Consider the following 27659-nt stretch of genomic DNA (forward strand, 5'->3'; position numbering starts at 1 on the left):
TAGCAACCGGTACTGCTGCAGGATTTTCATAAAAGTAAGTAATTCTACCGTCTACTTTATGTCTTTTATTTTTTTCTATTCTAACGCAAAAATCAAGTTTAACAAACGACCTAATATCGTGTGTACTTCATAGCTAAATGTAATAAAACAAAATTTAAACTGCAACAAAATCTCTAGTTTTTCTCCTTAATATTAAGGCAAGAGTTACAAAAATTCAAGAAACAAGGTTACAAGAATTATAAGCACTCAAGAGACAAGGTCACAACAGTTACAAGCATTCAAAAGACAAGAGTTATAAGATAATAAATTAGATTTATTGTTGTTAATGTAAAAGCATAAGAGACTTGTAGCGTTTATATAAATAGTGTATTGCACACAATCAAACAAATAATCACGGAAAGATGTAGCCAACAAAAGGCTTTGATGTGTGGATGTAGACCATAGGCCGAACCACTTCAAATCTATGTTTCATCTCTTTCCTTTATCTCTCTTTAAATTTATATCAGTTCTTACGTGGTATCAGAACTATAGGCTAACGCTAGTATTCGATCATGTGCTAATTTTTTTTTTTTTTTTTTGATTGTATGCAAGATACTATTTATAGAGAAACAGTCTAAATGTTACAAATCTCTTATACTTCTACATTAACAACAATAAATCTATGTTATCATCTTGTAACTCTTGTCCCTTGGGTACTTGTATGTAACTCTTGTGACATTGTCTCTTGAGTGCTTATATTAACTCTTGTGGCATTGTCGATCTCTTGAGTTCTTGTAACTCTTGTCTTAATACCTAACCAATTTTCCATCGTTGGAGATGTAATAGTTTACATATATTTGTCCGTCCAACTTCTCAATATATCTTGCAATCTCAACATTCATACACACACACACACACATATATATAAGGAATGCTGCAGCTTCTTCTGGGATCTTTTTATACTGATATGACATCCTGTATTTTGTAATAAAAACAGAAAAGATAATAAATTAAGCTGTAGTTTTTATTTATTAAAAACAGGGTGTCATGTCAAAATAGGACCCATAAAAAACACTAAAAGAAGCACTAGCATTTCTATATATATATAGACACCGGTACTTGAACAGGTAGATTCCAATATTATACCTCTATTTTCCTCGATCTTTCAAGCAATTTACTGTTGCTAATTATTTTGGCTCAATGATTCAATGCCCCATTATTGGTGCATTTTTAACTGCCGAGCTCGATCTAGCTACTGCTATGCGACACGTGCATGGTTCCACCATTGGTGGCGAGGCTTGCAATTCGTACTAATCATGCACATGCGAGAACCAGTCATCCGTTGTACTAGGTTTCCTAAATAATGAAAGGGACCGCTAGTGGGATTAGTATAGCTTCATTATGATAATGTTTTATATGTTAGGAATTATGCTTTCCTTATTTAACCTTAGTTTTTTATTTTTTATTTTTTTGCAGCAATTATGAGACTTAAACCCATATTTATAGGAGGAAGGTCCAACTCTTCCAGCCATTGAAGCTTCAAGCTACCTATATATAGCACCATCTCATAGTTTTATTAGCATTGAAGTTGGCTGTAGAAGGAAGCCATATTTGGAGAAGTAGACATGGTGTGATATTGGTCCGGCTCGTCTCAAAAGATATGATCAGATGAGCCGAACCAATATCACTCGTGTATGCTTCTCTGCATAATATTGCTCTTCGATCGTATGCCGCTTGATCATGCATGCATGGTATCTCTAGAGTACTCCACTATACCCTCTCTTTTAATTTCAATATATATTTTGCCCTTTCTGTTGGATTTTTACTTATGTTTTTAGATCCGCGGAAATGTACGTATGAACAAAAAATGGTTGCAGAAAAACATGATCTGCATGTCCTCATGTTTGTAGGAAGAGAGATTCTCCAGCATGAGGGGAAATGGCTTCCTTTTGGCCGTGATTGTAATCTTGGGGGTAATATGTACTGAATCTGCAGTATTTCTGAGTTTGGTTGTATAAACATGCATGTCTATATATTCTGTTGACTACTTCAACAAGTAAACATGTATAATCATATATATGCATTACAGCTAGCTGCTTCTCTTTGTTTGAAGCCAAATTCAAATTTCATCTCTCTGAAAGTTGTTTTTCCTAAAAATACGCCGCAGGTTATGCATAATGCTTCCATTGTTCATTACATATGTTGCAATTATGTTATTGTTGTCATGATCATAGTCTTCGATCTCTTCTTTAATATATGCTAATAATCAGAATGTGTTCATTATCTTAGAAAAAAGAAAAGAAAATTAAAAACCTCACCTACATCACTTAATTTGTTGCCACTCCTTTTCCCTGATGTCATAATATTACGTAAAATTAATTATTCACAGGATTTCTGGCAATGCATTCTAGTTTCTTTCAATCAGTTTGTTTATATATAGAGACATTTTTTTACTACAACGACTATTTGCATTCTAAATCCACTTTTCCTCTCGATCTCCTTCCTTTAGTCACCGTAGCAGATGCAAGACCTTTTTTTGGTTGTAATTGTTATTTGCAGCTAAATCGAGAAATGCTATACTTTTTTTAAAAAAAACTCTAAAAATTACTTTTCAAATAATGTGTCACACTCTTATAAAATGGTGACACATTTTTCAAAATAATCAATTATATATATAGGATTGTGACATATTATTTACGGAGCAAATTTTTTTAAAAATAAATTTTGAGAACTAGTGGAGCATTTCTCTTCTAATAATATTGCAGTTGAAAGTTGAAACGATATAGGACCACATCTATAAATAAATAAAACACATGCGAGGGATAGAAAACCTGCTATTTTTTATTTTTTTAATTTTTAAGATGAAGAGTAATTTTAATATATATATATATATATATATATATATATAAGCTCTGTGTTTGCTTTCGGACAGTGCATGCAATGAATTCATACAATTTTAGTCACAGTTAAACAGTTTGCCCTGGCAACGTACCCGGCCACTTGCAGATCCAACTTTAATTCAATATTTCTACTCTTGAATTTTTTTCAACCAAAGACATTAAATTATGTGGAAGTAGAACGATAAATAACCAATTGGAATTTGTCTTCGATCATCACAATAATTAAGTTTCTTGCAAAGTCAGCGATGGTGACACCCTTTCAATTTTATGTGTGCTCATTATCTCAAAATTATTTCCCTAGCTAGCTAATTCCACGTAAAGCCAGGTACATTTATTCCCTTCCAATTTAATCAAACTAAATGGCTATATAAAACCTTTGGATCTGCTCAAAAACCGAAATTTAGAAGGGAAATGTTTATATATATTAACATCATGATCATAATTAATTAACATCGATCAATATTATAGTGAATCTACGCAGGAAAGAAGCTAGGTACGGTTCACCCTTTTCTCACCAATGCAAGCGCTTATGGTCAAGGACGTCCTTCATATTAATTAATAATTTGTGTGCTGGCATGGCTATAATTGGCATCAAGGATTTTGAAGATCTACCATTTCTACCAATCTTCCTAGGCGTTCGAAGGTTGGTAGAGCTAGAGGAGATCTTCCAAATCCTTGATGTCACCAGCACACAAATTATTATTATTATTTTATGTGAACTTTTGATATTGAATGAAGTCTAGAAGATCGCTAGAACTATTACAAGGATATGTCTTTCGTCATTGTACAGTACTGTCGACAATTTGTTCTGCTTCTGTCGACATTTCCTGTTTCTCTATAAAATATGTTTTTGAAGTCTTAATTAAGGAAGATAGGTTGAAGGCTCATAAAACTTCGGGTGAACTTCCTTTTAATTTCGAGGAAGTAGAGTTTGCAATCAGATCAATCTTAATTAAAGCGTCATATATATTGCGATTTTCGACATATGATAGAGACAAATTTAGTAGCGTTAGAAATTTATTCAAAGGTCTATAGAATCATATTTCGCAATTTTATTTTATTTGTTTGAATTTTAAGGTTTACGAATAAAAAAGAGCCACCAAAGGAAAGATAAAAATATTTTCTGAGAAATTCGGACGATATCGTCCAAACGAGTAAGGAAGCCCATCAACACAAGATTGCGCCAAATCTCCAAACCGGCTTTATTTTAGTGTTTTATTAGGTTTGGGACTCTAGTTACTACAAATACTTGTTATAGGTGATTATAGCTGCAATTTATTATTATTATTATTATTCATTTGTTTTCAATAAGAAACACTTTAGTACTGTACGGTTTTCTATCTATATTTTTACCTAAAATTCTTGATTTATTCTTGGTTTTGGAAAGAATTGTGAGTTGCGTGTTGATTTTCTTTACGACCCACTACACCACGCTACATCAAAGTCACAACACTTATTTTTAATGCTTGTTTGAACCAAAAGAAAAAAAAGGTTTGAAACTTAATTGGAACCTAAGGCTTAAATATTGGATCAGGCATGTTTTATTGATCATTATGTTTATGTTTTAATTTATTTGGTTATAGAATGGATCAAATGGGAGGATTGGTGATTTGGTGGTGAGTCATGGAATGATTGTTGGCTTGGAACTTTTGATTAGTTGTTTTGTTTGTGTAGCTGTACGTGTTGCCTTTTATGGGCTAATTATTGTTTTGAGACTACTTGTGTGTAGTCATTAGTGTGTTGTTTACTTGTTTAACTATTTAAGATTTGTAATTTTATAATCTTGGATTTGGCTTAGGTGTTGTAAAAATACTATAGCATGCGTGCTGTAATTTTATTAAATGGTTCAGATTTAATTTTACTTTCTTTCTATTTTTCATTAAAAACTTGAAATTAAATTTAAACCATTGATAAAACTGCAACGTACATGATATCATCTTTTTACAACACCAAAGTCAAATCCTTATAACTTAGTGGTTGCAAGTGACTGGATAAATTGATAGTTGTTTAAATTTAGACTAATGTTTTCAATTGTTATATATTAATCTTATTACATTGAAATGTTAGCATATTATAAAACTAAATGCTAATTTAATATTGTAAGTAGCGGAATGATTCATCATAAATACCTTCAATCATGTTTTGCTCAAACGTATGAAGAAAAATTCTGCAAAAAGAAATTTTAGAGAGGTTATTATGATTTATGCCTATTGAATGTCGTACTGATGGAGTGCACAATCTGTGTATTTATAGGCTAGATCGGAGATCTCTTCAAGCAAAAATCAACACACTATCGGAATAAATGATTCTCATAATCTCCATGATTAGATGCAATTAAAATAAGTCAAATATACTGATATGCCATTATGGGAATATTTGAAATTTCTAACATGAAATTCATGATAATAGATGAAACAATCCCCATTTTGTATGTATGGAATTGGACGTATGCAAATCTAGGTGGCAAGGAGTCGAGGACTAACAAGAATTATGAACAGACCTTTTATTTTTGTTCGCAAAGTCGAGTATCTTCTTTCCTTGTGTTTTTTTTTTTTCATTTCAATCACAAAAACTATTAAATCTTTGAAGTATCAATTAATGTCCCTAATGTTTAACTTTTCATGTTCAATGCATAATCATATTGATTCTTTATTTTTTTTGACATGTCCATACAAAAAGGGAAAAGAAAATTCAAACTAGTAACATTCGCTTCATGAGGCGTGGTCCTCAACGTATTGAACTATCTCCTTATACAATACACAATTAAAAAAAATATGGACAACCTCCGCATCACCTCATGATCAATGGATTAAGGCAGCATGATCAAAGACCTTTTTTTTTTTAATATATTTTTTGTCCTTTTCCTTTCTTATAATTTGACCTACTTCCAGGCGTGGGAATATTGAATTCACAATCTCTGAAATTTTCAATTAAAGTTTCTGTCTTCTTCCATTCTTGTCTGGGTTGTCTCGTAGAATATTTCAGTTTTTATTTGAAAAGACAGTAGCACCTCATGATCAATGACCTTCTTTTTTTAGGGAAGTGAACAGTATTTTCCTAATACTGACCCTTTTTTTTTTGTCCTTTTCCTTTTGGCTCTTATAATTTGACCTCCTTCCAGGCGTGGGAATATTGAATTCACAATCTCTGAAATTTTCAATTAAAGTTTCTGTATGCTTCCATCCTTGTCTGGGTTGTCTCGTAGAATATTCCAGTTTTATTTGAAAAGACAGTAGTAATACCGTGTGGAATGGAATGGGTCTCTGGAAAATTGAACTCCAAATCTTTCAAGAAAAGTGAACAGTCAACAAATTGGCTCATATTGCGAAAGGTATTTTCCAGATTTTATAATTATAGCTAAACTATATGCCATTTGGGTCTGTGGACTGGACACCAACAAATTGGCCCAAAAAATGATTTTTGCTCTCTATTGGCCCAAACAAATTATAGAAGTATGGGCCTTTGGCAAGAAATTGGCCCAAAAAAAAGATAAAAAAGAGTTTAATTTGGCCCAAAAAAGGCCCAACCTCCATCGCTTACCTATCGTCATTGCTAGGAGTGTACAACCGGTTGTGGTTGCGGTTATTTGGTCATAATCGCAACCGCAACCGAAGTACCTGGTTATTCTCATTTCAATAACCGTAACGGCAACCGGTAAAGGTTTTACCAACCTACAGTTATTCAGTTATTAAAAACCGGTTATTAACCAAATAACCGGTTTTTATATATTATTGAATCTTTTCAGTTTCTTTTTTTAATCCAATTTCCAATATTTAGCCATTCAATATTCAATGCTAAATACTAAAGTCTAAATAGTAAATACTTCTATCACCATTCTTTCAATATTAATAAAATGATTGCAAATAAAATCATGTAAGCCTTTGTTGGTTGATTCAAACCCCCCATTCTCAAAACTCTGTTTCTAGCTTCTTTCCTTAAGGTGAAATGGATATTCTTTCTTTTTCTAATCTGTTAACAGAACCATTTATCCTAGAATACCCCCTCCCCCCCCCCAAAAAAAAAAGACAATACAGAGATAAACATTACAAAACCGTGTCTTCCTATAAACCATTAACCATAACACCTGGACATTGCACAAATCAGAGAGGAAAAAAAAAAAGAGAAAGAAAAGAAAAGAAAAGTGGGGAAGATTAGTAATGAAAGATTGAGACTTATCATAAAATGGCCCATCCTGTGAACATATACGAAAATTCATGTAAAAGAACAGATCATAAATAAGGAGTAGTCCTGATGGTAGGGCAAGAGCCAAGAGGCATTATGAAACAAAATTCATTGTAGCCTGTATTTCATGTAAACTTGAAACAGGACATGTTCTTAAAGGGGAGCATGTGCATGCGTACGCATAAACGGGGGAGGGCATAAATATAGGAGGATAGGATTATAGGAAGCAACTGTCATCATTGTCTTTGTCATATGCACGCATTGGTGAGGTAAAATATTCTTGCATAACAGTTGTCATTTCTCCATTGGTGATGGGGTTTCAGAACTGGGAAACCTGAATTTGTTATAAATACAACATTTGTAATATATATATATATAAAATCAGTTACCGGTAATAGTGTAATTTCAGACCGGTTATAATCAGCTGGGAAACCAGTTTAGTATCCGATTATTTATAACCGGGTACCCAAAGCCAGTTATTAATTTATTGGACACCTAGTTATAACCAGGTAACCGGCTCCAGGTGTATAATATATTAAAAAAAAAAAAATTACCCCTCTGCTTTACCCTAATACTACACCCATTTCCTATTCTTGCATTTTTTTTTTTTATTTTATTAGGGTATCCCCCAGCCCCCTATAGGCTGTAATGTACCTCGTTCGCTGAACAACTGTCCTATTAAGGTGGTAGTCGAACCTTCCGAGCGTAGTGACTATCTTGCCAGGAAATCAATGACTAATTTTTAGCCCAATGTCCAACGTCACTCCAGGTATTGGGCCTTAAATCATGAGCAGATGGTCAAAGGCCTACAAGGATCCCCCACACAACCCAGGTGGCTGGTCCCAAGAAGAATGTAGCACCCAAAGGGATTCGAACCTAGGATCAAATGAAAGAAATTCCCTATTGTCCCAGGCTCTAACCAACTGAGCCACCCCCCTTTGGGTTGCCTCCTTCTTCACACTCGTTCAAACTTCTTATTCTTTACAGTTCTCCACTCTTCAGTTCAGGCCCTTCACTTCAAAACTATGTCTTGGATTTCTGTTCAAGCGGAACAAGAATTTTTACTTGTGGAAGTCATTTTACTTGCTTTGATTTTTTTGTAGGAAGATTCTTGAGAGATATTTGCTTGCTTTGATTTTTTTGTTGATATGAGATCGAAGCTGGGTGTTTCGGATGACCAGATCTTCTCTCTTTTGCTTGTAGTTTTTGAGAAGGGTCGGGTTCGAGGCTTTGTACGACTCCCTGATCTCTACCATTAAGAATTTTTTTGACTTTTACTTAATTATCCTGTTTTCAACTTATACATAAAAAAAAATAATAATAATAATAAAAAAATTCCTTTTTTCAGAACTTAATTGTGCTTATTTAGGACAAAGGGAATTAATGTTAAAACCCAAAATGTTTTATTTTTTTATTTTTTAAACCACTACCCGAGATAACTGGCTTCACCCAGGGTAACCAGATAACTCCCAGTTTCGGAGTTGGTTCTCGGTTATTACCCAATAACCAGGAATCGACTTTGGGTTTACACCCCTAGTTACCGGTTATCGGGTTATTAACCGGTTTTTTTAAATGCTATAACAAATAACCGCAACCAGGTATTCGGTTACGGTTATTTTCGGTTTTCTCGATTATCGGTTGTTGGCGGTTATTAGTGGTTATCGGTTATTTTCGGTTAATAACCACCTCACTTGTACACCCCTAATCACTGCCATCAAACAACCCAAAATTCAATTACTTCAACTACATCAAATGATCTTTCAAGGTGACGGTGGCTATTAAGATAACTTCATTGACTCCATCAAGGAGGTGGGCAGAAAACTCCTTACCGCTGCCAATTCTACCTATGCCCATCCCTCCACCCTTCCATCTATATATAATGAATCAAACTTGAAAATTTCTTTTCAGGGGATAAGAAAATAAATACCATTAGATTATTGAAAGTATAACAAAATAAAAGAAAACGGAAAGTTAAAAAAGAAAACACAAAAGTATCACAAAATAAAAATAGAAGAGAAAGTTAGTGCAATTATTAAAAAAAAAGAAAAAAGAAGAAGAAAGGGTTTAATCTTTTTTACCGTTAAATTGGCGCCATTTTAACCTTAAAAAGTACGTTCTCAAAGACTGCGGGTCCAAGCTCAGTACTTTTCGCACTACCACGTCAGAACTCCACCACGTAGATACTAAGACTAATTTTACGGCATATACATGACGTGGCGGAAAAACATATAGCCGTGCACATCGGTCACCATACTGAGCCGTATCGCGGTTGGTTTACAAACGCTTTGACTTTTCAATGGCCAGTATGTTTCTTGTTAAGTCGACTTTTCCAAAACGGTATCGTCACGTCCACTCTAGCCAGTATGTTCCAGAAGACCGAGCGAGAGATCGAACTCAAAAGACAAGAAAATACAATTTTCCTCGCATTTTCTTAGAAAAATAGTGTTTTATTTTCATTCTTCTCAGGAGCAAAACGGTTACATTTCCCGGGATAGTTTTGCTTTTTTTCCTGGGAACCCACCGAGAAATGGAGACTCATTGACTCCTGCTCTTCAGGTCTCTCTCTCTGTCTCTCTACCATTTGCATAATTTGAATTTTGTTAAGCAATATATGATTTCTCTCTGTATTGCTGAGAAAAATGAGGAAAACTAAAAGAGAATGAAAACTCAGTTTAGTTAGCGTTATGTTGTTTTGGGATATGAATCTATTCAAATTTTTATTTTCTAAGTATATAACATGAAGAAATCTGTTGGAATTTAGATTGGGTATATCTCAAAGCTTCATTTTTTATTTTTTTTTTTCTTTTTGCTCGTCACGCTTATCGTGGTTTGACCACCACTTAATTTGTCGTTCTTATTATTGGTTCCTCTTAAAATATTAATTAAATGATTAAATTACTCATTTCATATAAACTTTTAAGCTTTTGGGATAAGTGGATTAGCCGTCCTAAAATCCTAAATGACATGTTTGGTTGCCGAGAAAGGGTAGGAAAAGAAAGAAATTGAATTTCTAAGATTCCCTTTCTTTGCATTTTCTTGGACCTGATAATAATAGAATGTTTACTCAGTTGACCTGGTTTAGTTTGCTGAGCAATTCAATTTGTAGATAAAAATAGAACAAATAGGACATGAGTTTCAAATTAATGTTTTGTTTTCCTATATTTCCTCAATACTTCTCAGCAACCAAAACATAGGTAATCTCATCTGCTTATATAACGGTTGCCGTAGTTTTATCTGTTTAATATATATCATCACAAGTTGTAGGTCATTGACAATTAATAGCACCCGATTGATTCTTTCTTTCTATAAATAGAACTAACTATAGGCACTGTAACCGTGTTTAATTGGGTAAGTGTCTTGTTTTCTATCTAATTTGGGCAGGCATCTATATTTCGTGGTTGGAATGTGGTAAAGAGATGTAAAAGAAGGTGATTATGAGTTCCTCAGTGGTTCCATTATCTGAGTTACTGTCCCAGACTGTCCTTGCCATACTTGATACTGTACATGCTGCCAAGGAAGTCCTCATTCAGAAGGAGAATTTCAAGAAATTCTCGACTTATTTGGACAGGATTGCATTTATCTTTAAAGAGTTGTCAGAGCTAAACATAGACCACTCCAAGAGGTTAGAAAATGCTCTGGAGGTTCTTAACCGAGAGATTAAAGTTGCTAAGCAGCTAGCACTTGAGTGCAGAAATAGAAACAAGGTTTATCTCTTAATCAATTGCAGGAAGATTGGGAAGCTTTTAGAGGACAGTACAAAAGATATTAGTCGGGCGGTAAGCCTCATCCCTTTGGCCTCTTTGGACGTTTCATCAGGTATAAAAAACCAGGTTAGCAAGCTCACCAAGGATATGCTGGATTCTGAGTATCGAGCAGCTGTAACCGAGGAAGAAATTTTGGCAAAGATTCAGTTAGGGATACAAGAGAGGAATGCTGATCGATCATATGCGAGTAATTTGTTAGTTCTTATTGCTGAGGCTGTTGGGATATCCACTGAGCAGTCTGAATTGAAGAAAGAATTTGAAGAATTCAAAAGGGAAAGAGAAGATGCCACACTGCACAATGACTTCCCAGAAGCTTTACAAATGGAACAGATCATTGCATTGCTTGAAAAGACTGATGTCACAACACCTCCTAAGGACAAGGAGAAGGAATATTTTGAAAAGCGGGACTCTTTAGGTCGGCAACCATTGGATCCTCTGCATTCATTTTATTGCCCCATCAATATGGATGTTATGGTTGACCCCGTGGAAACTTCATCTGGTCGGACATTTGAGAGGAGTGCCATAGAGAAGTGGTTTGCTGCAGGGAATGATGTTTGTCCCTTGACCAACATCCCCTTGAACACTTTGGTTCTCCGGCCCAACAAAAGTCTTCGACAATCAATTGAAGAATGGAAGAACAGGAACACCATCATTACCATTGCCTCTATCAAACCCAGACTCCAGTCAAGTGAAGAGCAAGAAATGCTTCAATCCTTATGCAAACTACGAGATATTTGCAAACAAAGTGAGTTACACCGGGAATGGATGACAATGGAGGACTACATTCCAGTTCTAATTGGACTTCTCAGTGCCAAAAATCGTGAAATAAGAAATCAAGCTCTCTTCATCCTATTTTTGCTTGCAAAAGATACTGAAGACAATAAGGTACCCTCAAACTCCAGTTTCTTTTGTGGTTAATGGGGCTAAACAGATTAATCTATTCCTCATGCTATAGTAATTTATCTGGTTATGATATAGACATGCATGGATTTGGTTTGAAATGCTTCAATATGTGGGGTTTAGAGTGCTGCTTTCTGTACATAGCAGTTTTACTATGGAGATGAGCTTATCTCCTTGTTTCTATTAGTTGTGGATGAGAGGGACACTTTTAATGTTAAATTAATCATTCTCTTCTGGCAGGAAAGAATCGCTAAAGTGGAGAATGCACTTGAATCCATCGTTCATTCACTTGCACGCCAAATTGGTGAAATTAAGTTGGCATTGCAGTTGTTACTGGAACTGTCTAGAAATAATGTCATACGAGATTCTCTTGGAACAGTTCAGGGCTGCATACTTCTCTTGGTGACCATTTTAGGCAGTGATGACATTCAAGCTTCCAAAGATGCCCAAGAGCTTCTGGAGAACTTGTCTTTCCTTGATCAGAATGTTATACAGATGGCAAAGGCAAATCATTTTAAACCTTTGTTACAGCGTCTATCTTCAGGTATGCTGGGAATTCTGATCAGATGGTTAGATGTGTTACTTGTATGGCTTAAAGTTTGACCAGCATTAATTTCTTTGTGAGTTGATGCAATTATTTTCTCTGAAAACGTTCAAATTCAGAACTAGTTTAATGTTTAACATTGAGTAATACTCCCGATGACCTTTGCCTTCCAGGAAAAATCACCGACTTAGGAATATGTCACATTTCTGAACTTTGAACTCATTATATGTCATCATCTGGAACCATTTTCTTCAATTAACTCTATGAAGTGACTTGGATGAGCAAGGAATACAAATGTGAAAGAAGATATTCCTAAATCAGTCTTTATTTATTTAATTTTTCTTTAAGCCAGTAGAAAACTTCATATACATGTAAATCAGATGACAAAAGGTCCACGAGATATGAGGAGAAGAGACACGAATTAAAATGCAGGCTGAAGAGAGTGAAGGGTGGGAATAGTGGGGCCAAACTTTTTGTTTCCTGTTTGTTTTGGTAAGGACGACTTTTTTATTCTGAAGTTGAACATGACAATTTTGGCTGAAAAGGTTGATTCTCATTGACTGATGTCTATATATACAAAGATGTTTACAGAATAATAGGAAATAATACAGAATATTTGGACAGAATACAAAACATAAAGAACACAGAATATATGGAAAGAATGCAAAACAATATATGGAATGAATACAAAACCGTTGTTATTGTGGTATGGTAGCTGGACTCAGGAATCTTCTGGAGATCACCAGGTGTCTCGGTCTCCACACACACAACCCCCCCGCGCAGGCTGGCCCCCCTCCCTTTCAAATTGATGTTGGGGTCATATAGCATCAATTTGCACAGAAAGAAGCTATGTTGGCCATGTGTCATAGCTTTGGTTAATATATCTGCTCTTTGATGATGAGAGGCAATGTGGGATAAGTAGATAACGCCATTGTGAACCAGTTCTCGGATGTAATGGTAGTCAACTTCAATGTTCTTCATCCGTTTGTGAAAAAACAAGATTATAAGCAATATGAATGGCGTTAGTATTATCAGCATGGAGAGGAGCTGAAGTACTAAGGTGGACACCGAGATTTGTCAATCAACCTCAAAGCCAGAAGATTTCAAAACTAGCAGAAGACATGGAGCAATATTCGAATTCAGTGGAAGATTTGGAAATTCCATCTTGTTTCTTACATTTCCAAGAGATGAGAGAGTCACCCAAAAAATACACCAACCAGTTAGAAATTTTCTCTTATCTGGGCATCCAACCCAATTTGCATCTGCAAAACCATCATGGTGAAAGGAAGAGCGGGACGAGAAAAATAACCCATGGTCAACAGTGCCACAGATAATAAATGATACAATGAAGAGCACTCAAATGGAGACGTCGAGGATTGGCTACAAATTGATTGCCAATTTGGACAGCATACAAAACATCTGGACACGTCATAGTAAGGTAGATAAGAATGCCTACAAGATGGAGATACATAGTAGGATCTGGAATAGGATCACCATCATCATGTTTATACTTGACATTTATCTCCATCGGAGTATCAGCCACTTTATCATCCGTAAGCCTAGCCAAAGCAATGAGATCCTTCGTGTACTTCTTTTGACATAGTATAATGCCACGAGGAGAGGAGAAAACTTCCAAACCCAAAAAATAAGTGAGAGCACCCAGATCTTTCATGTGAAAGGAATTTTGACTAAGGTGTTTGAGCTGAATAATGCCATCCATGTCATCTCGTTAATGCTAGATGTAGTATTATGAATGAACTAAGAGTAATCATGAGAGCTTTGGTAGAATCTAGCTACAAATGGTGTTGTGGAATTTTTGAAACCGCGCCCCAGGTGCCTCTTTCAATCCATAAAGAGACTTTCGAAGGCAACAAACAAGATTTGGATCAGATAGCTCATAATCTGGTGGAGGCTTCATATATACAGTTTTCTTGAGATCGCCATGAAAGAATGCGTTTTTGACATCCATTTGATGTAATGACCAGCGACGGATACTGCAACTAAGAGGGTCTGAACTGTGGTCATTTTAGACACTGGAGTGAATGTTTCTTCATAATTAATATTGTATTATTGCATGTAACCTTGAGCCACAAGACGAGCTTTATATTGATCCAGACTACTGAGGTTGTAGTTGAGCCGAGTATTGCATTTTTGGACTCGGCTCGGCCGTATCATATATGTATTCAAACTTGACTCGTACTTGGGCCGAGTTTTGAACCCTTGTTTGAACTCGGCTTAGGAACTCCTTTGCCAAGGTTGAGCTTGGCTTGAACTCGGCAAGGATCCCTAGTTGAGCCCTTATCGAGTACTCGATCAACTCAAGCTCGATAGTTTTTATTTCGCGTGCTTCATCGTGAAGCAGACAACCCCCCCCCCCCAAAAAAAAAAAGGCGTCATCTTGCACCACCACACCAAATGCAACAACATGCGGTGTGCAGTGTTGGGCTATCACCGACGTTACCCTCATGCGGTGACCCATTGTTACAAATCCAAAGCATAAATGGAGAAATGGAAGAACCGAGGGGTAAAGGGGTGCTGCGGTTATTCGGGTAATTCACTGACAGAAAGGCAAAAATAGGTATCGTCAGTGGAATATTGATAGAGATCCATGGTAGATTGAAGTTAGAAGAAGATTAGAGAATAGTGAAGATGGAGAGGTAGATTGGAGATAGAAGAAGATTAGAGAATAGTGAAGATGGAGAGATGTTGAGAGAGACGAATTGAAGTTGAATTTGGGTATGGGAGGAAGGTTTGGAAATGGGAAAGTGGAAAATGAGTTCTATGAGGAAGGTTAGGAAATGAGAAAGAAGGGAAAAGGTTTGGAAATGGAATTTTGACGCATCAATTGAATCATAACAAACAAATCAATTTTTTTCCCACTTCCATAGCCAAGAAAGACACATTTAGCTGCTTGGGGAGATAATTTATCTCATTCATGTGGAGGAAGAAGAACAAAGCATTTGTAGCTAGCCAAAATAACATTTTGGCTATTTTAGCTAGCCCAATGTGAATGCTCTAAGTGGGACTCAGTCTTTCAACAAGAGAAGTTGACGCCGCAGGAAATAAAAACCAACACAAAAAGACGAGAAAAAGAGAATGGCGCTAAGAGAGACAAAAAAAAAGAAGAAGAAAAAGGTAGAGCAGTGAGTTTTGCGGTGCCGAGAGAGAGAGCTTTCTTTTTCTAGTCTTAGTTGTGACTTCTTATAGAAAGGAAGAACAAAGGTTTTTGTTCAAAAACAAATTGGGGGTATTTTCTAGAAGGTGTTTTTGGGTGCTGCAACTACATGGAGTTTTACTATTCAGAGTAGGGATCTCACTGCAGTGTTTTTTCACCAGACTACGGTGGTTTGTGGTGAGATTATATTTTTTCCTAGAGAGTTGATATTGTTGTATTTTCCCAATTTACCGTGCCCTCAAGTTGTGGGCATAAACTTGAGTGTTGTAATCTCTATTTGATTATAGTAGATTGATCAGATTTGCCCTGTGGTTTTTCCTTCTATATTGTAGTGTTTTTCACATAAATTTTGCGTGTTTTTGTGTTGCTCTCTTGGTGTTTGATTAATTGCTTGTGTGTGATATTTCTTATACTCGTTGCTTGAGTTATTAGTTTAATTCACACATAGACAGTAGTTTGGCCCAACAGTTGGGTCAAGCTTTATGTGGACTTTGAATTTACAATACACAAATGTCTGTATGAGGTTGGATATCCGTCCATATAACTTGTGGCAGCTGGCAACATGTATATTGTAAGCAGGAAAGTTTTAAAGTTTTGACTACCTAGTTATGATTTGTAATGACTACTGCTTTGATGCAGGACCAGAAAATGTTAGATTGATCATGGCTGAAACTTTATCAGAAATTGAATTGACTGCTCACAACAAATTGTCCATATTGAAAGATGGGGCGTTGAGGCCACTTCTTCAATTGCTCTCAAATGGTGATTTAGAGATGAAGAAAGTGGCTGCTAAAGCTCTTCTGCACCTCTCTAACGTACCAGAAAACGGCCTCCAGATGATCAGAGAAGGTGCAGTCGGGCCACTATTTGAACTTCTGTATCGTCACAGTTTATCATCACCAACTTTGCGTGAGCAGGTAGCTGCCACAATCATGCACCTTGCAACATCCACCACTCTCCAAGAAGCTGATCAGGAGCAGGTTTTCTTGTTGGAATCTGAGGAGGATATTTTTAAGCTTTTTTCACTTATATCCTTAACAGGACCAGACATACAAATAAGCATTCTCCAAAGCTTTCACGCAATGTGCCAATCTCCTCCTGGTTTTAACATCAGGTTGAAGTTGAGGCAGGTAAGAATCCTTGTTAAATCCCTAGGATCCTATTGGAAAATGAAAAAACCATCATAACAAAATATAGCTCAAACATGATCACTAAACCTTATTGTTGAACTAAAATTTTATTGTACGTGTACTGATGTCTCGTGTCTTCCCATTTGTATAGTAGTCCCTACTAGAATTTAAGGAATTTTTACCCTTAACCCTCCCAGATGGAACATCTCTTATCCTTTTTTATTGAGTTCAGAATCTCTAACTGAAGCGATTTATTGGAAGCAATCACTAACTGGAATGTCTATCTAATTCCCAGCTCTCTGCTGTCCAAGTATTGGTTCAATTATGTGAGGCTGATAACCTTATTGTACGGGCAAATGCTGTGAAGCTGTTCCTTTGCTTGACAGAAGACGGTGATGAAAGCACCTTTTTGGAGCATGTGGGTCAGAGATGCATTGAGACATTGCTCAGGATCATTAAAACTTCTAATGATGTAGAAGAGATTGCTGCTGCAATGGGTATTATCTCTAACCTTCCTAAGGTGAGACAACTCAATCAGTGGCTTGTAGATGCAGGGGCAGTCGAAACCATTTTTGGATGTCTCACTGATGGAAGTAAATACGCCTTGCACAATAGGCAGGTAACAGAGAATGCTGTTGGAGCTCTTTGCCATTTCACTGTCTCAACAAATCTGGAATGGCAGAAGAGAGTAGCTGAAGCTGGCATTATCCCTGTACTTGTTCGGTTGCTGGTATCTGGAACTGCCTTGACAAAACAAAGTGCAGCCATTGCACTTAAGCAGTTTTCAGAAAGTTCCTTTGGCTTGAGCAAGCCGATAAAGAGGCATGGGATCTTCCTGTGTTGCTCTGCCGCACCTGAAACTGGCTGCCCTGCACACTTAGGCATGTGTACAGTTGAGTCTTCTTTTTGCATTTTTGAGGCTAATGCTTTGGAACCTCTGGTAAGGATGCTTGGGGAGCCCGATCTTGGGTCCTGTGAAGCTTCTTTAGATGCACTCCTGACACTGATAGATGGTGAAAGACAGAGCGGCATTAAAGTGCTAGCAGACGCAAATGCCATTCTTCCAATTATAAAGTTATTGAGCTCACCTTCTGATAGATTGCAGGAGAAAATTCTTATTGCTTTAGAAAGCATTTTTCGGCTGGACGAGTTGAAGCGCAAATATGGAACTTCAGCACAGATGCCATTGGTGGAAATTGCTCAGAAGAAAAATAGCCATATGAAATCTCTGGCTGCCAAGGTACTTGTTCAGTTGAATCTACTTGGTCAACAGTCTTCTTATTTTGGGTGATGGCATTGTTCATCTGCAAATGCAGTAGCCCGTGAATGGAGAAGCAATATCATGTTCATCAGTCCTCATTAGATTGCAATCTAAGCTAGGACGATTACTACTAGAAAAAATGGCAAAAGTATTTTCTTGTAGATCTATGTAAGCTTCTACTCAACCGTTACAGAAGGCTGAACCAAGGTTACTCACATAGAAATTAAGTAGCTCTAAGGTGTAGAAGCTGTCGAACATACATATAAGAATGGATTTTTGTGGTTCTGAATCAGATCAATTTTTTGAAATACAGGACAAACTAGGCACTCCACTCCTTTTCTTGTTGTGCGTATAGGGTAGTTTACAAGATGAAATCTGAATTGAGTTTATGTATGTATGTATGTATGGATGTATGTTGTAATTAGAAAACATGATTGAAGTTTTCTTTTAGGATGTAAAGAGGTGAGCAAAGCTTTGATTACAAATTATTACATATTCATAGTATGTCACGGATGGTGAGGGACGACCCTTTAGGGTTGGCTAACCTAATCGATTTAATTGAACCTGTTAGAACCCTTAATCCTAACATGTTAATTTCGTGTTAAATTTTTGCCGAGTTTGTGAATTGTATAAAAAATTATCGGTCCTTGTTTTGCATTTAATTAAAAGGATTAGCCCCTTCAATTATAACCAGGCTTTTTTTCTTCTTTTTTTCGAGCTGAAGCTAACATTATATTAGTGCCAGTCCTGTCGCTGCTTTATGGAGCGGCTTTGACAAAGCATAATGCAGCCATTTCACTAAAGCAATTGAAGAAAGTACTATTGGCTTGAGCAAACTAGTTAAAGCAGTGTTACGTTTCCATCTCAGAGGAAAAGTAGTGCGATGGATTAAATGTTCTTTTGTGAACAGTCTTTCTACTGTTTTATTTGACTATCTACCACTAGGGACAATGAAACTAAACTGTTACAATGAATGACAATTCCATCATTATTTGGAAAGCACAAACAGCATCATCTAAACCCAAAACAAATACCAAAAGAATTATTGAAATATATTTACAAGCATAAAGAGAGTGGTTCCATAAAACCTGAAAAATATAGGTAAAAGATTATAGTTTTAACTTTAAGAGACGACTGGGCAGCCTTTAGCCATAACCCCTTCTGCAGTTGGGCAAGAAGCTAAGGGGCACCCATCAATATTGTTTCCCCACCAGTTAATTTCGGTGGATCCCATGGAAACAAACAGCAACAACGTCATGAAAGCAGTTCCAGCATCAAGACCACCAGAAAGGACATAATTGTAGCGCTTCCACCATTCTGGCCGGTACCTAAAGAACACAAATCCGGAGAGGAACCCTACAATGATCCAACTAGTGTAGTTTACGGCACTAGCTGGGGGCATCATTGATGTAGCACCCAACAAAACAGGCATGTGAATCATGCGAATCCAATTTTGGTTAGGGAATGCCTTGTGTGCAAGCCAGACTAGGAGAGGGGCAATTGCTCCACCAAGAAAGAACCAATTGACATTCCCGTATTCGCCAAGGTTGCCAAAGATTCTACGGGGTCCGACAAGTCCCCAGATGACGGATGCATCGAAGAAGACACGGTCCATCGGGCAAGTCCAGGGGCTGCCCTCTGGTAGCAGGGAGGTATCACAAAGGTGTGGGATGGTTTCCATCAGCCACCATGCAGTTCCCGTGTATACAATTACTGAAACGATAGTCCCAACAACCTGCAATGTCACAATTTTAGCTTCTGAATATTTTAGTGCCATAATGTGCTCTTACAGATGAATTTGAGACACAGAAAACAAAACTGACCTGTGCCATGAACATTGACCTTGGTGGAATCTTCATGTAGTGGCCAAGCTTAAAGTCTGACAGAAAGGTTAAAGCTTGGGTCATGCTGATGTATCCATACACTTTGAAGCACATGTTAGCAACGGGGCGCTCCGGGTACATGTATCCAATAATGTATTCTGTTATAATGTTCAAACCTGGCATCTGATTCACCAATAAGAGATGCACATGAGTGATAAATTTCAGCAGAACTTCCATTTAGGCATTTAACAATAATGCAAAAGCAAATAGCAGTGATAGTGGGCAAAAAAAGGATTAGATTTTATAGTTTGATATATATTTACCTGGTTTGTGGTGGCAGTAATGATACCAATTGGGAGAGTGAAGAAAATGGCAATGGCACAAGCTAGCAGCACACCCCACCAAGGCAGTTGAAGTGACTCGTTGTAATACTCACAGGCAAACATTATAAGAGCAATGTTTGCCACAAGGATGACAAGAAACCACCACATGGGAACGGATTTGTACACCCTCATAAGCTTGGTATGTATATCTTGTTTTCCACTCCCACTAAAGGCACTTCTGGTTTGCTTCCATATGTCACTGCATGCGGGGTGCAAGTGAACTTAAATTCCAAGAAAGTCTTACAAGAGCTTAAACAGTGCCATGTTATACCACATAGATCAACAATTAAGAACTCGTTTAAAGAACTTACAAAAATAAAAGAACTCGTTTAAAGAAGATGGAAGATATGTGCTTCAACCACTAGGGTAAATTTAAAGGAGAGATATCAAGTGCTTACTTTGAACTAAAAATAGTAGAACATATAATGTAATAGGATGAATACATGTTGGCACAATACAGTTAGTTCTGATTAGAGGAAACTTGTCACATTCAACTGTTAACTTCCTTACTATCTCCAAAGGGAAAACTGGGCTATAGAGGGAAAGGAAGAAACATAATGGGCATTTTTTTATATTGTCAAAAACATTTCTTCCATGGCAAAATAATCATAAGAAGTTTAAAAAGAACACACACACACACACACACACACACACACACACACACACACACACACACACACACACACACACACACACACACACATATATATATATATATATATATATATATATATATATATATATATATATTTCAAATGGAAAAAAGAATGTACAGTCTATCAGCAAAAAATATGAACATTTTTGTGCATTAATAGCTATATATTTTAACAACCCCTTGACAAGGAGTGGGAAATTTTCATGGAATGATTCAAGCAGTTATTACCTTCCACTGAAAAGCAGAACATGCATAAGTGTAGCAGTAAGTGTAGCAAATCCAACACCATAAGTCATAGCAAAGAATGTGCTGAGATGTACAGGCCCCATCTGTGCATAAGTAGTACGATCAAGATGAAATTTGGAGTTGATGATGCTCAAAATGTCGTACTCCGAACCATTTGATGTGAAAAGGCTGTTAGAGTATATTGGGAAAGTCTTGGCACCGTAGGTGTTGTACCAGTAAGCGAGGGGTGTCATCACATACATTACAAGGACGAATCCAACAGCAGTGTTGGCAGTGGCGAACCATGGACTAGCCAGTGGACTCCCAAGGTAAGAGGAAATTGTAGCCCAATCAATCCCAAAGGAACCAATTCCAAGGCCTTGTAAGCCAGAACCCATTTGTTGGACAAAAACAGACTTGGGAGAGATCCAGCAGACCCAAGAGACACTTGTTATCATTAAGAAAAGATAGCCAGGTAAAACATAGTAAGCAAAGCTACTGATCAAGACCAGGAGGAAGAACTGAGTACGTGTAGTGCCGCCTTTAAGTCTTTTTTCCTTCTCATGTAGAGCCCTGTAATGAATAATGATATTATATCAATCAGGATACTGGCAAAGTTTGTTTAATTAAAGAATATTTCAAATGCAAAATTACCCGAACAATGCGACCTGAACCAGGTTAGAAGGCCACCACATTTCCCCTGGCTCAACCAGATATTTTCGAAAAAGTCCAGCCCAACCAAACCCTAACACCTACAGTTTAAAAAGGAAAACGACATCGTTGGAGACTGCTTGTAAGTAATCCAAGGGTAACAGCTATATATATACCAGCAAGGAAAATACAGTCATGTAGGAAAGGAAATCACATGTTGGATACGTTATCTATTTTTAAAGATGTGGATGATTTGAATATTCAAAATTTACATTTTAATAACCACTATCACAATAAAATCAAATTAACGTTAATATTTTATTTTGACCTTGCATTAGTCATATGAAAAGAGGTATGGGAAGAATAATAGCAATTAAGATTATGGACAGGTCCTCAAGGGGTAGTTTAATCAGCTGGGGATCACGCTTTATGAAACGGAAGTTACTAGTTCGAATCCTCCAACCCCTTATTGTTTGTGTGGACATATAAAAGAAAAAAAGAAAAAGATTATGGACAGAAATAGCATCATAAGATCACAGGAACAAAATTATATCCAAGAGATCCCAAAGGATCCCAAGTTTTTCTAACTTTTTCATCAAATTGACTGGCCCAAGATTACCCTCAATATCAGCAATAGCTAAAGTATCCAAGAGATTTCAGAGATTATCTCCCTTATAATTCCAAGACAATAGTCAAATATTCCATAATTCAGCATGTATAATCATCACAAAATCAAATAAGCCTCCAGGCTTCATCTAACTCTTGAAAAGTCAACAAGAATCCAACCAAAATAAAAAATAAGAAATGTGGGAAAAGAACCTGAGTTGTAAGCATAACAATCAAGGCTGGAAGAAAAGTGAGGGCCCTCTTATAATACAATTTAACTGCGGACAAAACATGAGCAGCATAAACGGATCCAGCACCCGAATTCGCAAAAATAGTGATCAAAACGTGTTCCTTGATATTAAAGGGCCCCGGATTCATAGTGAACTCAAACCATGTGCCCTTGAAGAAGGGACGCTTGGGCAACGCCCTGGCCATAAAGTGCCCAATGGGCACCACAGCAATCTGCGCAGATATTGAACTGACCGACAATGGCTGTCTCCTATACCAAAAGAACTGGTTCACAAAAGACAATATGACACATGAAGTAAGACCCAGAACCCACATCCTGAATGTCAGCACTGGCATGGTGGGATCATCAGTTTTGGACACTGTTACATCGACTTGTTTTATCGGACACTCATCATTAACCTCCAAGGAATCCACCTCCTTCTGAACTTGAAATACTTCACCCATTGCTCTATTGCAAAACTGATGCTCCTCCCAGATACTACTCAACAGTAATAACTGAGTTATATATATATATATATATAGAGAGAGAGAGAGAGAGAGAGAGAGAGAGATTCAGAGGCAATGATGTTAAGGAGTTAGAATCCGAGAGGGAGATTCAAAGGAGAGGATGTTAAGGAGTTGGAATCCTAACAAACATCTATCTATCAAATTGCTTTATTAGTACAGTCGAAGTCAACTAGGAATCCAATAGAACCCGAAAAAAGCGAAATAAAAAGCTAAGGTGTCATCAATGCTAAACCGCTGAACTCTGAAAAGTTTGGAGTTTCATTGAAGGCAAACAACAACCTAGTCATGGGATCGTTTCTACTGAATCTCCTACTTGTTATATATTTTGGTTGGTCTTTACAGTTGGCATTACATTAAATGCAATCCAGCGGTGAGCTGGTTTACCCTCCACTTCACATTCCGGCCCGTGCTGTGATTGTTTTATAATACGGGCAGGCACGTACTAGGCAGCCCCAAGTAAGCCTACTTGACTTCAGTCAATGGGAGAATCTAGGATTTGAATAAAATAATTCCTTTTTATTTTAATTTTTTTTGGCTTATATGATTTTTTTTATCTTTTCCCGGAAGGAAGTGGGCACCCGAGTCCGGCTCCACTCAGTCATTTTCCGCTCAAATTACGAGGGATTTGATGAGAAAATTTCAAGACATCCTGGCCAGCGAGGGACAACTATGGAGATGATTACCCACTGAAGTCCAGACATCCACATCCACGCGAGGGACAACCGTTGAGAAGAATGGAGATGATTACCCACGAATTCCACGATTACCCACTGTAGTCCAGACATCCACATCCACGCGAGGGACAACTGTGGAGATGATTACCCCCCACTGAAAGGTGCTTTAACCTTTTTAATGCGTTCACATGACAGGAAAAGTCACCATTCCAGAAGTGCTTCCAAAATATTATAGAAGTTTGTGAAGGTGGGGGCAGCCTAAGAAAAGTGGGAGGTGGGACTCAACCCTATCTGCTCAGATTATGTGGCCCAACAGACTTAATCTTTTTTTCATTGTTTGAATTTTTGTAAAATTCGGCCATCCTAATCTTAAGAGCATTCCTCACTAAATTTTATTAGTCCAAATAACTAAAAATTATTATTATTATTATTATTTATTATGATAAGCTATTTTTTTAAAACACTCCCTACAAGTTCATTATTTTAACTATTTACCATTCACTATTCTATTTAATTAATACTTTTTTATATTTCTTTATTCTTTTTCTATTTAACCTTTTTTTAAATGTTCGTCTTTTCCTAACCGTCATATTTTTAAAAATTTGTCTTTTTCTAACTGTAATATTTAAAAATATTTGTCTTATCCTAACGGTCATATTTTTGAAAATTTGTCTTTTTCTAAGGAGGTTGTGCTGAGAATGATTTGTGTGAGAAAGAAATGAGAAAAAATAAAAATAAATAAAATAAAAAGAAGAGAAATGACGAGTATTGTTCACTTGCCATAAATTTTTGGTTAAATTGGTGAGGCTACTTGGAGTAATTTTTGGGTGATTTTCAACAAAATAGCTTTTTAGTTATTTTGGTGAGACTATTAAAAATGCTCTAAGGAAATCTACTTGTAATTTGGTGAGACTATTAGAAATGCTTTTTAGTTACAAGAGTATAATAGTCTTTTTTGCATTTTTTTTAAAAATATTTATTTGAAGAAAAATAGCTAAAAATATTAGATTTAAAATTTTTGTAGACTCAAATATTAGATTGATCAAATTGAAAAATCAGGTCTAAAATGAAAAAAAAAAATGAAAAATTCAAAAAAAGTAGAGGAAAATTTAGAAAATATTTTCCCCCAAAAAAAAAAGAGAATATTAAAGCACGGTACTGGAACAATATTTCACATAAAAATTAAAACACATACACAAAAGTTATTTAGAAACGACAAATTTAAGCACTCAAATTAATGATGTAATGAACTAGAGCTTAACAGTACTTGTCACCACTCGTGTCTATCCTTTGAAGTGATGGTAGCGGCTCAAATTCAAAGTCAAAAGCTTATCCAAGATTTCGCTGCTATCTTTGTCTCCTTAGATAGGGATTGGGATAATTTGGGCAGCAACTAGAGAGATTCCCAATCCCTATCGTCCGTAGATTCCTAGCCCTTCGACGTCAACCGCGTGGTACTAGCACTGACTTTTTTCACTAGGTAATATTTCACTCGATCAGATATCTTCATCTTTCAATCTTTTTTTTTTTATTTTTTTTTTATTTTTTATTTTTTTTTTTTAATTTCAACTCTCCAGTAGAAATTTCTGTTAAATCCTATAAAATTCTCAGAATACCCCTACATTTTGTTATTCTTTTTAAAAAAAAAAAAACAAAAAAAAAATTATAAAATTTCAAAAATTCATGCATAAGTATTTTTTCAAATTCCGTTAAATTCTCACCAACACCTAAATCTTTGCAAATTTTTTCTTCTATCTTTTTTCCTAAAAACAAAAAGGTATTTTAAAACTTTTGACAAGATTTAATGAAAAATTCTTATGGAATGTTAAAATTGAAAAAAAAATTAAAAGATAAATACCATAAATTGACACGTTTTAAAGTTTGAAAACTTTATTTCAAAAGTAACAAAAGATTAGAAGTTATAAGTGAAATTCTTTCTAAATTAGTTTAAAAAAAAAAAAAAATACACATACTCTTAAAATTATCATTTCATTGTCAATATCCCTCCTAAACTATTAATTATGTCAATATCCCCTTAAAACTACAATATATATATATACCCCTTAATGACAAATAATCTTTTATAAAATTATAAATATTCTTAAAATTATATATAAAAAAACTAAAAACTAAAAAACTAAACTAAAATTTATATTTAATAAAAAAAAACGGTTTTTCTTTCTTCTTTTTTTTTTTTTTTTTTTTCATTTTTTCATTATTACTATTTTTTTTATTTCCTTTTTTAGATTTTTTTAATTTTCTAAACTTTTAATTTTATTTTATTTTTCCTTGTCTTATTAAAAAAAATTATGATTATTTTTGTCTTTTTATTAGTGTTGAAAGAGACATTGACATTTTTAATAGATTAGAGGGACAGTAACACAGTTAGTAATTATAGATGGGGCGTCAACAATTGGGGTGATAGTTCGAAAATAATATATGTATTTTTTCCTAAGTTTTAAAAGCCGCAACGCAAAGTAGCAAGTGAAATAAGAAAGAAAATATCAGCTAACTTCCTATGACATCGTATGTAGCAAGTTGCATTGTTAGGAATTCCAACCGCAACCAACTTCCTTTCAACGACGTAGTCTTCGAAAACTTTATAAAAAAACCATACTTTAAAAAATAAAAAATAAAATAAAATAAACCGTTTGAAGATGGTTAAAATATTTGATGCAATTCAAATTTTTATGCATCTCACTATTTAAGTTTCAGAATCTCTTCACTTGTATATCCTTTCAGCTTACCACCTACTCTCCTCGTCCTATTTTTGCCTCCTTTGCTTTTCCTTTTCCCCTTTTTTATTTTTATTTTTTTTTCGCTTCTTTTATTTTTTTGAGAGTTGAAACTAAATCTACTGTCATCCATCTATCTTCGCTGCGCACACACGCCCTGACTAGCCTCCACGCCCCTAATCCACCTCAAGCCGCCCACCATCCAACCTCTCAAGTCTCAACTGGTGGTAAGGCCAACACGCCTCCCCCACCGGTGATCTCCAGATCCAACTTTTCCATCCAATAGCCCATCTTCACCTCCTTTCTCAATAAAGTGAAAATAATTCTCTTTTTCGTCTGGAGATGTAGTGGAACATACTATTTTGTACAAGGAAGAAGAGCTTCTTCAACCATCTCATCACAGTAATCATCAGCGCATTTTTATTTTCAATTATTCTTCTATCAAACTAGAGATCAATGCAGCCCCTAACCCTTCGGTTAAGGAATTATGGGACCAGATATATTTGAAAGCCCCTCACCCTTTGGTTAAGGAATTATGGGACCAGATATATTTTAAAGCCCCTAACCCTTTGGTTAAGGAATTATGGGACCAGATATATTTTAAAGCCCCTCACCCTTTGGTTAAGGAATGATGGGACCAGATATATTTGAAAGCCCCTCAACCTTTGGTTACGGAATTATGGGACCAGATACACTTCAAATAATTTCTCATTATTTCATACACTAACGATTGTTTTGAGATGTTTGTTAGGGTTCCCACCCCCTCATATTACAGTTTTTTTTTTCTTTTCTTTTGCTGTTATGGTTATCTTGCTCAGAAAAGAAAAAGAATATGCAATGTTTCTAGCCGCTCGAACACCCAAAAATAACGCCCTGAGTAAAAAATAATTACAACGAAAAAACTCCAATACCTAAAACAAGTGTTTTTTTTTTTTTCAAAGTAGCCATGCTCACATCAGCGGAAAGAAGATGCTAATCCACATTTCTACAGCATGCTTGTAGTGTATAACGGATCCCTGGCCAATAAATGTGAAGCTCCAAACTCCACATTGTCACGGCACATCACAACCATGAATACAAATGCACAAGAAAGCCTTTAATTCAAAGCACTGGAAGCCTTTAATTCTTTGAATTGCAAAAAAGCCGAATAGAACAATACAGTATACAACATGCAGTCCTCAAAAACCAACAGTTATTTGTACTACAAAAAGTAGAGCCGGCAATTTTTTACACATAAATACAATACGAACCCAACACAAAATTATCTAAATAGAATTAAAGAGTTTTGACTCATTTAATTATCATTTAATTAAATG

The 27659-nt window shown here is 35.9% G+C and overlaps 2 protein-coding genes and 1 long non-coding RNA gene across 4 annotated transcripts; 2 read left to right on the forward strand and 1 right to left on the reverse strand.

Annotated features, from left to right (window-relative positions):
• The first annotated feature begins 1520 nt into the window (after nucleotides 1–1520).
• On the forward strand, nucleotides 1521–1983 carry LOC133861961 (uncharacterized). Its single transcript, XR_009899100.1, has 2 exons — nucleotides 1521–1741; nucleotides 1818–1983. It is a non-coding gene; the product is annotated as an uncharacterized LOC133861961 (long non-coding RNA).
• A 7428-nt stretch (nucleotides 1984–9411) lies between these two features.
• Nucleotides 9412–18154, forward strand: LOC133856950 (U-box domain-containing protein 44-like). The gene is made up of 5 exons (XM_062292019.1): nucleotides 9412–9617; nucleotides 10443–11710; nucleotides 11966–12269; nucleotides 16084–16574; nucleotides 16870–18154. The coding sequence occupies exons 2-5, from the start codon at nucleotides 10496–10498 to the stop codon at nucleotides 17863–17865; spliced, it is 3006 nt and encodes a 1001-aa protein (XP_062148003.1). The 5' UTR covers nucleotides 9412–9617; nucleotides 10443–10495; the 3' UTR covers nucleotides 17866–18154.
• Nucleotides 18155–18851: 697 nt separating this feature from the next.
• On the reverse strand, nucleotides 18852–27317 carry LOC133856959 (oligopeptide transporter 6). 2 transcript variants are annotated; one of them, XM_062292028.1, is made up of 7 exons: nucleotides 27298–27317; nucleotides 22392–22905; nucleotides 21576–21673; nucleotides 20925–21494; nucleotides 19982–20240; nucleotides 19659–19841; nucleotides 18852–19570 (listed from the first exon to the last, which is right to left on the reverse strand). In XM_062292028.1, exons 2-7 carry the CDS (start codon nucleotides 22869–22871, stop codon nucleotides 18959–18961), a joined length of 2202 nt encoding a protein of 733 aa, XP_062148012.1. In that variant the 5' UTR covers nucleotides 22872–22905; nucleotides 27298–27317; the 3' UTR covers nucleotides 18852–18958. The 2 variants fall into 2 exon arrangements, with proteins under 2 accessions (XP_062148012.1, XP_062148020.1); XM_062292036.1 differs by lacking the exon at nucleotides 27298–27317 and having other exon boundaries at nucleotides 22392–23752.
• Between the last annotated feature and the right edge of the window lie 342 nt (nucleotides 27318–27659).

This window comes from Alnus glutinosa, chromosome 1 (assembly GCF_958979055.1).
Source record: "Alnus glutinosa chromosome 1, dhAlnGlut1.1, whole genome shotgun sequence".
NCBI lineage: Eukaryota > Viridiplantae > Streptophyta > Magnoliopsida > Fagales > Betulaceae > Alnus > Alnus glutinosa.

Bases quoted from the DNA above. Each gene is read 5' to 3' on its own strand.
- LOC133856950 (XM_062292019.1), top strand. From the start codon at position 10,496: ATGAGTTCCTCAGTGGTTCCATTATCTGAGTTACTGTCCCAGACTGTC. The intron at 11,711-11,965 runs GTACCCTCAAAC...CTCTTCTGGCAG, and splicing joins AAGATACTGAAGACAATAAG to GAAAGAATCGCTAAAGTGGA. The intron at 12,270-16,083 runs GTATGCTGGGAA...GCTTTGATGCAG, and splicing joins GTTACAGCGTCTATCTTCAG to GACCAGAAAATGTTAGATTG.
- LOC133856959 (XM_062292028.1), bottom strand. From the start codon at position 22,871: ATGGGTGAAGTATTTCAAGTTCAGAAGGAGGTGGATTCCTTGGAGGTT. The intron at 21,495-21,575 runs GTAATTTTGCAT...TATTCATTACAG, and splicing joins GTTCAGGTCGCATTGTTCGG to GGCTCTACATGAGAAGGAAA. The intron at 19,571-19,658 runs GTCAGTTTTGTT...GTGACATTGCAG, and splicing joins GGTCAATGTTCATGGCACAG to GTTGTTGGGACTATCGTTTC.